We start from the raw sequence: 14,284 nt of genomic DNA, 5'->3' as shown, positions 1-14,284 counted from the left end.
AGTGTATATATACACTTAGCTGTACACACACACACACATCCTTTTTCATATTCTTTTCCATTATGGTTTATTGCAGGATATGGAATATGGTTCCCTGTGCTATACAGTAGGATCTTGTTGTTTATCCATCCTATATTTAAGAGTTTGCATCTGCTAATCCCTTCCTTCCTCCACTCCTCCTCCCCCTTGGCAACCACAAGTGTATTTTCTATGTCTGTAGACACACATTTTTTAACTCAATGAGAATCATCATAAATACAGTTTTGTATCCTAATTTTATAAACATCACATTCGGAGCGTTTTATCATTCCATGAAGTATTCTTGGAGGAAATGATTTTGAATGGTCACATAATGCCATCTTATAGAGACACCATGGGATTGGTTTTTTTTTTTTTTTTTTTTAGCCATTTCCTTATTTTTAGTCCTATGGGTCACATGGCAGCCTTGAAAATGTGCCTCTCAGCCCCTCCTTTGGGAAACTGATGGACTGAGGGTCTGAAGCCCGTTAGCTCATCATACAGGGGCCTCATCGGAGCTTCCTCTGACAGGGACCTGGAAAGTCTCCTGACAGCCTTACCCATCTTCCTGAGAAAAGCTCTCCAGGGTAAGACACTGCCCCAACCCTCCTTCTTTCCATGTTTCCTTTAGCAGGGGCCAGACCCTCCTCTGCCTCCTTCACAGCCTTGTCTGCAGAGAAACCTTTGCTCATGGCAATCCTGTCTCGGTGTCCATATGCCTCAGTGGACCTCGGACTAACACAGATGCGTCCCCTCTCATGTCCTCGTCTGTGTCTGATGGTCTCACGCACGAGTGCTGTTAGGAATATGCATGTGTGTGTGTGTGTGTGTGTGTGTCCTGACCGGGTTGTGATCATCTCCTTAGGGAATTCCTTGAGGCTAGACAACCAGGGGAGGGTGCCCATGAGGGAAAGTCTCCTTTCACAAGACCGGTACCTGTTTCCAGAAGTGGCTAAATAGAGCTTTCCCAGCCTCATCCTCAGGGTGATGACTTGTTTTTTGTTTTTTGTTTTTTTAATGCTTTTTTAAATTTATTTATTTATTTATTTATTTATTTATTTTCCCACTGTACAGCAAGGGGGTCAGGTTATCCTTACATGTATACATTGCGATTACAGTTTTTCCCCCACTCTTTCTTCTGTTGCAACATGAGTATCTAGACATAGTTCTCAATGCTATTCAGCAGGATCTCCTTGTAAATCTATTCTAGGTTGTGTCTGATAAGCCCAAGCTCCCGATCCCTCCCACTCCCTCCCCCTCCCCCTCCCATCAGGCAGCCACAAGTCTCTTCTCCAAGTCCATGATTTTCTTTTCTGAGGAGATGTTCATTTGTGCTGGATATTAGATTCCAGTTATAAGTGATATCATATGGTATTTGCCTTTGTCTTTCTGGCTCATTTCACTCAGTATGAGATTCTCTAGTTCCATCCATGTTGCTGCAAATGGCATTATGTCATTCTTTTTTATGGCCGAGTAGTATTCCATTGTGTATATATACCACATCTTCCGAATCCAATCCTCTGTCGATGGACATTTGGGTTGTTTCCATGTCCTGGCTATTGTGAATAGTGCTGCTATGAACATGCGGGTGCATGTGTCTCTTTTAAGTAGAGCTTTGTCCGGAGAGATGCCCAAGAGTGGGATTGCAGGGTCATATGGAAGTTCTATGTATAGATTTCTAAGGTATCTCCAAACTTCTCCATAGTGTCTGTACCAGTTTACATTCCCACCAAAAGTGCAGGAGGGTTCCCTTTTCTCCACAGCCCCTCCAGCACTTGTTATTTGTGGATTTATTAATGATGGCCATTCTGACTGGTGTGAGGTGATATCTCATGGTAGTTTTGATTTGCATTTCTCTTATAATCAGCGATGTTGAGCATTTTTTCATGTGTTTGTTGGCCATCTGTATATCTTCTTTGGAGAAATGTCTATTCAGGTCTTTTGCCCATTTTAGGGTGATGACTTGTTAAACCTGCTGATTGAATGGGCATTAAACAGAGCCTTCTGTTTATTTGCCTTTCTCGGTTTCTTAGTGAGGCGCAGCCTAGTTTCACGTTTACTATTGTTTGATTTTCTATTTTCACATTTAAGCATTTCTCTCTCTTCTCCTCCTCCTCTCTCCCCGCTCTCATTATCTGATTGCCTTTTTCTATTTCCTTTTGACTTTTCCTCTCACTTCTTAAATCTCTAGAGGAAGAACATGACATCGCCCAAAAGTGATTTCTTTTTTCTTACAGCTTTATATTCCAGGCTTACCTTTATAAATTGAGCACATTTCAGCCTTAAAGTTAAAGCTTTTAAGTTTGAGCTCAGTCTCAAAATGTGCCCCCTGAAAAAAGTAAGTCCTATTATTGTATGTGTGTTTGCTTCTCTGTGACCATTGAGTACCTGTTTTCCTTTCTTTGCAGAGTCGATGGTCTTGATTTTTTTTTTTTTTTTTTTTTGCTAACGTTTTAGTGTTTAATGGCATAACTGACCAAGGTCCAAGATGTGAAGTTAACCACGTTCAAGAAACATGCGTGAGGGCGGGGGAGGGAAGTCACTCTATAGACTGATGCTATGGTGTGTGGCAAGAAGAAAACACATTTTATAATATGAAACCTGTTTACACAGACTGGTTAGTTGCCAAAAACCATCAGTCTTCTCTTGCTTGTAAAAAGGGTGTTCCAGATTTCAGTGTAAATGAGCCAACTTCATTGGCTCTTCTGTGTGGCAGAGGCATTGTTTTCACCTTCTAGCTCTTCCACCCCAACCTGTGTCGTGAGGTCTGCAATGTTTTCTTCCAGGTCATCAGTGCGACTGCTCATGTCATCAGTTCCTCCAATGATCCGCTTGGACATGGTCTGAAATTTGTCTTGTATCTCTTGCAGGAGTGTCTGCGGCACCAAGTGAGATCCTACGGGGTCTTGGGCTCAGTCTTGACCATCTCCTCGGTTCTCAGCTTGGCGGTGCTGCCTCAGACCGTCACCTACATTTCTGTTTGTTTGCCCCTTGACTTTTTTTTTCTTTTTAGGGCTGCACCCAAGGCATGTGGATGCTTGCAGGCTAGGGGGCAAATAGGAGCTGCAGCTGCCGGTCTACACCACAGCCACAGGAATGCAGATCCAGCTGTGTTTGCAACCTACACCATGGCTTGTGGCAATGCCAGATCCTTAACCCACTGAGCAAGGCCAGGGATCGAACTCATATCCTCATGGATCCTAGTTGGGTTCTTCACCACTGAGCCACAATGGGAACTCCAGGCTTGATTTTTTAAACATCATCATTTTGGAGGGTCTCCATCACAAGACAGACGCTGGAAATCATTTGGAGGAGGAGATATTAAACATGTCACCACTTGCCAACATCTGCTTATCTTTTTGCCTATTTCTGCATTCTGGCAGATCATCCCCAAAAGAAATTCTCATTATTTGAGAGTTCTTGTTAGTCGAGTTCCAGGTAACTCAGGACTCATCACCCTTATCACCTGTGATCATCTGTGTCCTAAATTGCTGCTCTCAGGAAAGGGAATGGGAATTTTTCATCTTGGGTGATACTGTGGTAGGTGGTCTTGATTCAGAGATGAATTTCTGCCCCTAATCTCCTCTGTCATCTCCCCTCCAAATTTTTCTTGTTTCTGTGAAATAGGGAAAGTAGGCATCAAGGCAAATGTCACCATACAGGTGGACCACCTATCTCAGGCCTCAGTAGCTTGTTTAAAACATGCTGATTCCCATAAGATTCAACAGGAAAAAGGAGGCAAGCACTAGCCTAGCATAGGCGACAACATGGATGGACCTTGACAACATAACGCTGAGTGAAAGAAGCCAGACGCAAATGATGCAGAGTGTATGATTTCATGTATAGGAAATGTACAGAAAAGACAAATCCATAGACACAGAAAGTAGGTTAGGACTGAGGGGAGGAAGGAAGGGGAGTGATTGCTTAATGGGGCACAGATTTCTTTTGGGGTAAGAATGTTCTGGAATTAGTGGTGACAGTTGCACAATTCTGACTATCCCTAAAAACATCCAATTATACACTTTAGGAGTTCCCTTGTGGTGCAGTGGGTTAAGGATCCAACATTGTCACTGCAGTGGTTGGGTTGCTGATGTGGTCTGGGTTCAATCCCTGACCCAGGAATTTCCATATGCAATGGGTGCAGCCAAAACAAAAAACAAAAAACATCAAATTTCGCACTTAACTGGGTGAACTTTAAGGTCTATAAATTACACGTCAATAAAACTTAAAAATACTGACTCTACGGAGTAGTGGCTCAGTAGGTTAAGAACGTGACTAGCACCCATGAGGATTTGGTTTCAATCCCTGGCCTCCATCAGTGGGTTAAGGATCCAGTGTTGCTGTGAGCTGCGGTGTAGGCTGACAGCTGCTGCTGGGATTCAACCCCTAGCCTGGGAACTTCCATCCTTTTTTTTTTTTTTCTGCTTTTTAGGGCCACACCCTCAGCATATGGAGGTTCACAGGCTAGGGAGCTGTAGCTGCTGGCCTACACCACAGCCACAGCAAGGAACTTCCACCCTAAAAAAAATAAATAAATAAATACTGACTCGAAGGCACTAGCCCAGACCTACTCAGTCAGGATCAAGGTGTAAAATCCAGAAATCTACTTTTCACCCAAACACCCCAGCAAGACCAGCTACATCATTTGCAGGCTCAGTGCAAGATGAAAGTGCAGCAAAAATCATTAAGAATTTCAAGACAAGGGGAGGGGGAAGGAGCAGGGTGGTTGGGGAGCTTGGGTTTAACAGATATAAACTATTGCCTTGGGAATGGATTAGCAATGAGATCCTGCTGTGTAGCACGGGGAATTATGTCCAGTTACCTGTAATGGAGCATGATAATGTGCGAAAATAGAATGTGTACATGTATGTGTAACTGGGTCACCATGCTGTACAGTAGAAAAAAATTGTATTGGGGAAATAACTATTAAAAAATAAATTTCATATGAACTCAAAAAAAAGAAAAAGAATTTCAAGATAGCGGCCACATGATATTGAAACAAGTGTGGGCCCCTTCCAAGCACAGGACCCTGAGCACCCCCTGCCCGGGTTGCAGGCCCACGAAGAAGGCCCTGCAGCTCGGTCTCCAGTTTGGGCTGTCCCACCTGAAGGCAGGAGGGAATTTGGTGAGTGGGTCCTATGTTTCCTCATTGGAGAAGCCGAAGGTGGAGGAGCTGGAAGTGGGAGAGGAGAAATAAAAAACTTCAAGAGTGGATTTCCTCTCCCTCCAAGAGCCACGAGCTGGTTTTAGTCAGAAGACCGTGGCGGAGTCCCCAGCCCATGGCTGAGTCATCTCCAGAACTGTGAGCTTTCAGTGAAAAAGAAGGAGAAAGCCTGGGGCTGCTGCCAGGTCTGCGGGAGATCCTGGGTCCTCCATCGACTGAGCAACGCGATGCAAACGGAACAGAAAGGACCTGTCTGAGCCGGGTGAGGGGTTGGCAGCTGCTGCCCCTGCGGCCCCAAGACTGGGTCTTATTGCAATTGCCACCTCTCCTTGCAACTGTTAACCTCCCACAATCCCGCTGCTCTGTGTCCCTGGCCCCTGATCCCAAGTCTGATCGAATTGCCTTGATCACCCGCTGTGACAGAGTAAGAAACATACCCTCGGTCTCTGCCCCAGCTCCTCACTCAGAGCTTCTGAAATCCTGGTAATTTCCTGAGTGGTGGGGGCTGGGGGAGCATCTGACACAGGCCTCCTAAATGCCTGGGAGCTTCCTACGTGGTAGGAGGTCTTGGTTCTAACGAAGGGACTCCGGGTGGCATCAGGATGGAGGCTGTTTGCCAGAAAGACTAAGCCTTGATCGCAAGCTTGAAACTCTGGGGAGGGTGAGGGACTGGGGATTGAGTTCAAAATCAATCATGCCTACATGATAAAAACCTCTATATCAGTCTCTGAATTGCAGGGCTTCAAAGCGCTCCTGAGTTGGCGAACACGTCCATGTGCCAGGAGAATGGCTCACCCCGACTCCACAGGGACAAAAGCGCCTGGGCTTGAAACCCTTCTAGACCTCACCCTCTGCACCTCTTCATCTGGCTGTTCATTGGCATCCTTCATCGTATCCTTTATTATGAGCCAGGAAGTAGAAGAAAAGTGTTTGCTGAGTTCTATGAGCCATTCCAGCAAATTACTGAGCCTGAGTATTGGGTTGTGGGAACCCCTGATTTGTAACCAAGACAGAAGTGTGGGTAACCTTGGGGACCCACTACCTGTGATTGATGTCTGAAGTGGGTGGGGGGTGGTCTTTTGGGATTGAGCCCTTAACCCATGGGATCTGTGCTAACCCCGGGGAGTGAGTGTCAGAACTGAATTGAATTATAGGACACCCAGGTGGTATCCACACAGGACTGGAGAGTTGCCTGGAGGGGAAAACTCACACCTTTGGTGGAGAAGTATTCTGTGAGGGGAGAAGCCAGCTTTCCTTGATGCACCCACACCCTAGCTGTGAGGAGTGCTGAGGGGCAGATCTCAGCCTCAGCAGCAAAAAGCAGGCTCTGCTTTCCACTGAACCTAAGTCTCAGACTATCCACACTTATTTCTTGTAAAAAGACAGAGTGGGCCAAGTCTTTGTTTACCTCATCCATGAAGAACAACCAACAGCAAAAGGAACTACAGCACCCTCTCAACTGTTTATCCATCATCAGTGGAGAAAATGAAGATTGGAAGAAAATATAAAGGTAGCTGTTCACCCTGTTAGTGTCCTACAGTCAATAAAGCCATTGGGGAGTTCCTGTCATGGCCCAGCAGAAACGAAACTAACTAGGATCCATGAGGACACAGGTTTGATCCCTGGCCTCGCTCAGTGGGTTAAGGATCTGGTGTTGCCATGAGCTGTGGTGTAGGTTGCAGACACGGCTTGGATCCCACCTTGTTGTGGCTGTGGCTGTGGTGTAAGCCAGCGGCTGCAGCTCCAATTCAACCCCTAGCCTGGGGGGCCTCCATATGCCATGGGTGCAGCCCTAAAAAGACAAAAATAAATAAATAAATAAATAAAATAGATAAAGCCATCGGAGTTCCTATAAGAACCCGGCTAGTATGCATGAAGTTGTAGGTTCAATCCCTGCCTCCCTCACTGGGTTAAGGATCCAGGGTTGCTGCAAAGCACTAATGCAGCTGTGGCTGTGGTATAGGTTGCAGATGTGGTTCAGATCCCACATTACTCTGGCTGTTATGTTGGCCGGCAGCTGCAGCTCCAATTCAACTTCTAGTCTAAAAACTTCTATAAGCCATGGGTATGGCCCTAAAATGATTAAAAAAAAAAACAAAACCCAAAAAACACATCACTCCTGTGGTTATCTTCTCTACTGGGTAGGTATCATCTTATCAACTTTCTATAGACTCCGGGGTCTAATCAATAATAAATCATGCCAAAGTCCCATTCTCTGAGAACGGTGCTGATAAAACTTTCTGAGGTGGTGGGATGATTTCTGCTGTCTGATATAGAAGCTATCAGCCACATGTACCTACTGAGCACTTAAAATGTAGCCAGTGTGGGAGTTCCCGTCATGGCTCAGTGGTTAACAAACCTGACTAGCATCGATGAGGATGCAGGTTCAATCCCTGGCCTTGCTCAGTGGGTTAAGGATCCGTCATTGTCTTGAGCTGTGGTGTAGGTCACAGACACAGCTCGGATCCTGAGTTTCTGTGACTGTGGTGTAGGCCGGCAGCTGTAGCTCCAATCAGACCTCCAGCCTGGGAACCTCTGTATGCTGCGGGAGGGGCCCTAAAAAAGCAAAAGAAAAAAAAATGTAGCCAGAGGGACTAGATTTATTTTTTTTCTTTAATGGCTGCACCCACAGCATGGGGAGTTCCTGGGCCAGGGATTGAACCAGCACCTTCCCAGCACTTCTGAGCTCCTGCAGTCTGGAGGTTTTTTGTTTGTTTGTTTGTTTGTTTGTTTGTTTTTTGTCTTTTTAGGGCCAAGCCTTCGGCATATGGAGGTTCCCAGGCTAGGGGTTGAATCGGAGCTACAGCTGCTGGCCTACATCACAGCCAGAGCAACTCGAGATCTGAGCCATGTCTGTGACCTGCAGCACAGCTTATGGCAACGCCCAATCCTTAACCCACTGAGCAAGGCCAGGGATCAAACTTGTGTCCTCATGGATCCTCATCAGATTCATTTCTGCTGAGCCATGATGGGAACTCTCAGAAACTGGATTTTTAAAAAATGTTTCATTTTGAAATAAATGTAGATATACAGTAAAGTCATAAATACAGTGTTCTCATACAAACTTCTCCCAGGTTCTCCTAAATGTGAACGTTTGTGTAACTGTGGCACATCTCTCAAAACTAAGAAATTGGAGTTCCCTGGTAGCCTAATGTTTAAGGATCTCGTGTTGTCACTGCTGTGGCACAGGTTCAGTCCTTGGCCTGGGAACTTCCACATGGGGGGACACAGCCCCGAAGCAAACCAACTAAGACATTAACACCAGCAGAGGCCTAATTTGAACTGTCATTGGTTTTTTCACTAATGTCTTTTTCAGGATCCCCTCCAAGATCGCATCCAATTGTCACATCTCCTTGGTCTCCACCCTGTGACGATCTCTCAGTCTTCCCTTGGTTTTCCTGAGCCTGACACTTTTGAAGAACACTGGTCAGGGTTTTCACAGAATGTCCCACAATTTGGGTACGTCTGATATTGTCTCAGGACGGGGCTGGGCTCATGGATTTGGGGGAAAAGTCCCACAGAAGTGAGGAGGTGCCCTCCCCACATGACACAGAGGGCACCCGCCACCCCCAGGTGGGGGTATTTATATCATTAGGGGTGGTGTTGACCTTGCGTCAACCCCCCACCCCCACTCCCGGGAGGTGTCAGGCGTGTCTCCACCGAGTTGCTGTCTTTCCCACCCCTACTCTGTGCTTTAGAAGCAAGTCACCATCCCGCTCACTGTGAAGCGGAAGGGGGTCCAGCTGCACCTCCTGTGGGGGAGGTGGACTATCAAAGCATTTGTGGATGAAAGTTAAAACGGCTGCAATGATCAGAAAATATTGGGGCTCAATAGCTGGGAGGCTTTGCACATTTCCTGTTTCTCCTCCAAATTTCCCCTGTTCATTTGAGCTGTCAACTGTGGGTCTTGTCTGCAGCAGTTACTACTGGGGTGCTTAATGGTAATTTTCCATTTTCCTTATTCCTTCTGTGTTTATAAGTTAGAATTCTATAAGGAGGGCTTCCCGCTATGGCGCAGTGGGTTAAGACTCCAACTGCAGTGGCTTGGGTCCCTGTAGAGGCACGGGTTCCATCTTCAGCCCTGTGGTACCGTGGGTTAAAGGATCAGGTGTCACAGCAGCTGCAGCTCAGATTCAATCCCTGACCCAGAAACGTCCATATGCCACAGGTGCAGCCATTCAGAAAAAAGGAAGAAAAATTCTGTAAGGAACATCTGTCCTTTTTCCTTCATTTATTTATTTGTATCTCTACAGACCAGTAGACACTAATTTCATTCTTTGGAAGGACATACGGTCATCTTTTTGCCTTGATTCCCTGTTTTGGATAACTTTTCTAATGATAGTCAACATGTTCCAATATAGAACAGTCAAAAAGCATGACAGATGTCCAAGCACAGGGGATATTTTTGGAAGGATTGACTGTCACCAGAGGCTAGGCCATGTGGGGGCTTGAAAAGCCTGGTGTGGAATTGGAGTAGAAATGCCCACGAGAGTCCGAGTGAGAAGCAGAGGCTGGCCTGTGTATCTCACAGTCCTAACCTTGTCTTCCTTGCACATGCTGTCTTTGGGCTTCAGTTTCCCCCCAATTAAGGTAAAGACGAAGGTTCTGGTGAACCCAGAATCAGTGGTTCCCAGGCTGGAGCATGTATACAAATCACCTGGAGGTTTCATTCAAACAAAAGTTGCCAGCTGCACCCCCAAAATATCTGATTCAGTCATCCTGGGAAAGGCCCAGGGATTTGTGTTTCTGGCACGTTGCCAGGTGATGCTGATGCTGTTGGTCCCGAGACATGCTTTGAGAACCTTTGGTCCAGATGATCTCTAAGAACCATTAACAGCTTTGGACCCATCTCTTCAAATGATTAAATCCTTGGTCCTGGCTATGGTCACTGGTGAAATGATGAACAGACCTTTGCAGGGGCAGAGGCACTGGGAATCCAGTGGGGAACCGTGCAGTGGCTCCTGCATGAGTGCTCTGTGCCGAGCATGGCGTTTAAGTACCTCCAAGACCCAGCCACTGCCCAGGGAGGGACAAAGGTTGCAAGGGTGATGAAGAGTAGGCTTGTGTCCCGCACCACCCCCGCTGCATAACAGCAGAATGGCCTTGGGCAAGTGACTAAATAACTTCTTGCCTCAGTTTCCCCACCTATAAAAAGAGGACAAGAGTGGTACTTACTGAGCCCAGCAAGAAAATGTCCAGTCAGTGGTTGTTGCTGCTAGAATTATTATCGTTTGCTACTAAGCTACTAAGCCTGATGGGTGGGGAGAAATAGCCCTGAAGGACGGACGTAGCATCTATTTCTACTGCACACCCCAAACTCCCTCAGCCAGAACATTGCCCCACCCGGATCTCCAGTCACCAGTTTTCACCCATGCACAGAATCCAGAACAGATTATGAGAAAAATTCAATATAATTTATTAAATAGTTTCCAAGGGCTCCTCCAAGGATCAATAACAATCTTAATATGATAAATATCAATAAATTAACATAGCTGCCACCTCCGGCCCTTCCAAGGGTACAACAAGATTTAAGTCTTCAGAAGAACAATGTTCAATAAATAAGAAGACAAATAACAATGACGGAACTTGAAATCTTTCTCAGGTTAGCTCAGACAGGTCAATCTCAGCTCTCAAGACTGGCCCCTCCGAGGATCGTGGGAATTGAAGTCAGATGTCAGACACTTTGAAAATGCTTTTAAAATAGACAAGGTGAAGCTTTTACCTTCAAAGCTATTTGTAGGCACAGGAACTGTTGTTTCTGGCCCCTGCTGAAATTTGAGTTTGTGGAGATGGTTTATGATGTCAATTATGTCATCGTCGTTATCGAACGAACGCTTGATGGCTCTGAGATAAGGCAGGATGGCTGAGCTCTCGATGTTGTGTGGCGATTGGGGGTTGAAAGTGAGACACGGTATCTGGAACCGCTCCTGTTCCTGCACACCTTTCTCTTTCTCTTCCTGTGGAACAAGGAGGAGCGACAGGCGAGGGTTAGTTTGGCAAAACAGACAGAAATCCCAACAGCTACCGTCTGAACACCTCCTCCGTGAAGTCCTGAGCGGTGCTTTCCCGTTGCCGTCTCATCTGATCGGTGCGACACGCCTGCAAGGCCGTGGTCATCATTATCCCCATTCCCAGAAGAAACTAAGGCTCCGTTGGGTTGTGCAGCTGGCCCAAGACCAGGTGACAGGTGGGAACTGCAACCCGCGTCCGGCAGCAGCGCCCAAGCCTGTGCTAACAACCACTGCCCACTCTGGCGAAGGTCCCAAGAGCCTCTGGAACCTTCTCTTTGCAGCTCAAGGGCTCCGAGCGGTGGAGAGAGGAGAGCACCCGGGTTTCCATGCTGTTCCTTGCTCTTTGTGATTCTGTGTTCCAGCCAGGATAGCCCTGCTCCCGGAGTGGGGGGTCTACACTTGTTGGGAAAGGCCTCCCAGATGCCAGAGGGAGTTTCTCTGAACACACTCTGGACTCTGGACCACACCCTCGCCCGTCTCTCTTCTTGAGGACTAGAGCGTCTCATCAGCCTGATCTGCCTGGGCTGATGACAATTTCTGGCTTTGTGTCCATAGAAGCCAAAGCTAAGGGTTCAATGTCAGGGTGGAAGGGAAGAGCAAGACCAGTTGTACCATTCGTTTCCACGTGCTATTTGTTTGTTTAGTTAAAGCTGCCTAAGACCTTCTGTCTGGACCACAACCCTGAGGAACTGAAAAAGTGTTGATATTTGTTCAGCCTCATCCTCTCCCCTCTAGTGGGCCAGGCTCAGCAGAGCCCCTGCTAGACCCAGCCGGGTCCTAATTTAATAAAGGGGCATGCAATCAGATGCCTAATCGGTTAACCGCCCTTCTCTACCGTAAGAGACACTCTGTGTGACTCACATCAGGATTTTAACATCCTGCATTTGCTGGGCTAACATTTACAGCTTAGGCTGGCATTTACTGTTTTGGGGAGGGGCTAAGGAGCAAAACTCACTTACTGTTACTGCATCTAAATAGGTTAGGGATGAACAACACTACCGAAGCAGATCTTGCAGGGCATAAGAAATTGTTGGGCTGTCTGGGCTAACCTCTGCCTCTGACCCCATCCTCATAAAGATCCCTTTTAGTCTGTCCAGCTCTTCCCATTCCTCTGTGGTGTATCCACAGCCCTCGCTCCAGGACTCAAAAGATTAGGCTTCCCCTGGGGACCAAGGGGAGGCATTTTACGAAAATGATTTGGAAAAGAAATCACAAGGGCACTTACGTAGTCTTTCAAAACTTTCTTCACTGAGGCCTGTAATTCCTTGATTATGCCTTTTTGTTCTTCTGGAGATGGCACAGAGGTGGGTGCCATATGGGAGGACAACAAGGTTCCCCAACAGCAGATCAGGAACAGGGCAAACCTGGCACATCCTGGAGAAAGAAAGTGATACTGTGAGACGCCTGGACCGCACACCCCTGCCCGCCCAGCTTCAAGCACTTAAGCCGTAGTCAAGCAGCCCCGGGGCTGAGCCTCCCCAGTCTTCCTCTCTGTCGGGTGAGACCGGATTGTGCCCCAGAGTCCACGGCAGCAGCGGCAGTGGCAGCAGCAGGACCTGCTGGTACCTGTTTGGGAGACCATGGTGGGGTGAGGGCAAAGCTGCTCCAGCAAAGGCTTCTCAAGCCAGATGTACTTGCCATGGTCTTCAGGAGATATATAAAGGGCCAGTTGCAAGGAAGGACCGTCAACGTCCCGCCCATGGGTCCATGAAAAAATCATTAATCAGCTTTTCTGCAGAAAACACTGCCACCCAGGACTGGGTGAAAGCAAGGCTGGAAGGAAATGCTGAGGTTACCCTCAAGGTGGGCAGACGCCTGACTCAGTGTAGACACACACAGGCACACACAGGAAGGAGAAGATGTCTTTGTGATTTCTTCTTGGAAAGGACTTGTTGATTTGACTAGAAGAGATCTTGAAGCCCCAGGTTGACAGGTGCAACCCCCGAGGAACATGTGACTTTCAGGAGCTGAGGTGCAGCGCCCCACAGGGAATTTCTGGCGAGGGTCATGGTAGCACGTGTAGGCGGAAAGCCGGCTTGAAATTTGTAAAATGTATTATCTCTGGAAATTTCTGAAGCATGCCTGTGCCAGGGTGCGGAGACGGCCCTGATAACCACCATGAACATAGTGAATCAAAGGCTTCCTCTCCATTCTGCATGGCCTTCAGCGTCATTGGATTTCCCATGGTGTCTTTGCAACTTCAGGACTTCGAGCCAGAATCCATGCTCCAGAGTTATTTGTGGAAACCACATACTTGTATTTTAAGTGCCAGCTTCGACCACTCTTCTTGGGTCTCAGAAGTGGCAGCTAAAATGTTAGACAAATTCCTCCACCTTCAGGAAGCTGGTGTTCTAGTGGGCAAAGGGGCAGACAACAAACACCATTAATAAATAAGAATGTGTCAGGCGGAGTTCCCATCGTGGCTCAGTGGTTAACGAATCTGACTAGGAACCATGAGGTTGCGGGTTCGGTCCCTGGCCTCGCTCAGTGGGTTAAGGATCCAGTGTTGCCGTGAGCTGGGGTGTAGGTCGCAGATACGGCTCAGATATGGCATTGCTGTGGCTCTGGCGTAGACCAGCGGCTGCAGCTCCGATTGGACCCCTAGCCTGGGAACTTCCATAGGCCGCGGGAGTGGCCTAAGAAATGGCAAAAAGACCAAAAAGAAAAAAAAAGAATGTATCAGGCAATGATCACAAATAGAGTGATGGTCTAGAGTGATGCGTGAGATGTCTAAGTCAGGTGATCCGGAAGTCTCTCTGATAAGATGACATTTAAGTTGAGACCAAAAGATGGTAAGGAGTTTGCTGTGGGGACAAAGTGATCTAAGTGGGGGGGTCCCTAGTGCAAAAATGAGGTTTTTTGTTTTTTGGGGTTTTATCGGCAGCGAGCAGGAAGAAGGTCATGGTAGCTGGAGTGAAATGAGAGAAGGAAAGTGTGGTGGTGAGCTGGGTAAAGGCCAGGTCACAGACGGCTTTAGAAGGCCATGATAAAGAACTTGGGTTTAATTCCAAGTGTGATAAGGCACCACTGCATGGCTGTAGGTGGGGAAATGTAACATCTGGTGTACATTAAAGGGTGAGAAAGAGACAGG

General features: G+C 47.1%; 1 protein-coding gene and 1 pseudogene across 1 annotated transcript; both read right to left on the bottom strand.

Moving 5' to 3' along the window:
* LOC100739848 lies at positions 2,547–3,102 on the bottom strand (annotated as a pseudogene).
* IL31 (interleukin 31) lies at positions 8,086–13,943 on the bottom strand. The gene is made up of 2 exons (XM_021073679.1): positions 12,292–13,943; positions 8,086–11,210 (listed from the first exon to the last, which is right to left on the bottom strand). The coding sequence occupies exons 1-2, from the start codon at positions 12,506–12,508 to the stop codon at positions 10,813–10,815; spliced, it is 615 nt and encodes a 204-aa protein (XP_020929338.1). The 5' UTR covers positions 12,509–13,943; the 3' UTR covers positions 8,086–10,812.

The sequence above is a fragment of the Sus scrofa genome, chromosome 14 (assembly GCF_000003025.6).
Source record: "Sus scrofa isolate TJ Tabasco breed Duroc chromosome 14, Sscrofa11.1, whole genome shotgun sequence".
NCBI lineage: Eukaryota > Metazoa > Chordata > Mammalia > Artiodactyla > Suidae > Sus > Sus scrofa.
The sequence above is the reverse complement of the archived record's forward strand: the minus strand, read 5'-3'. Positions and strand labels throughout refer to the sequence as shown.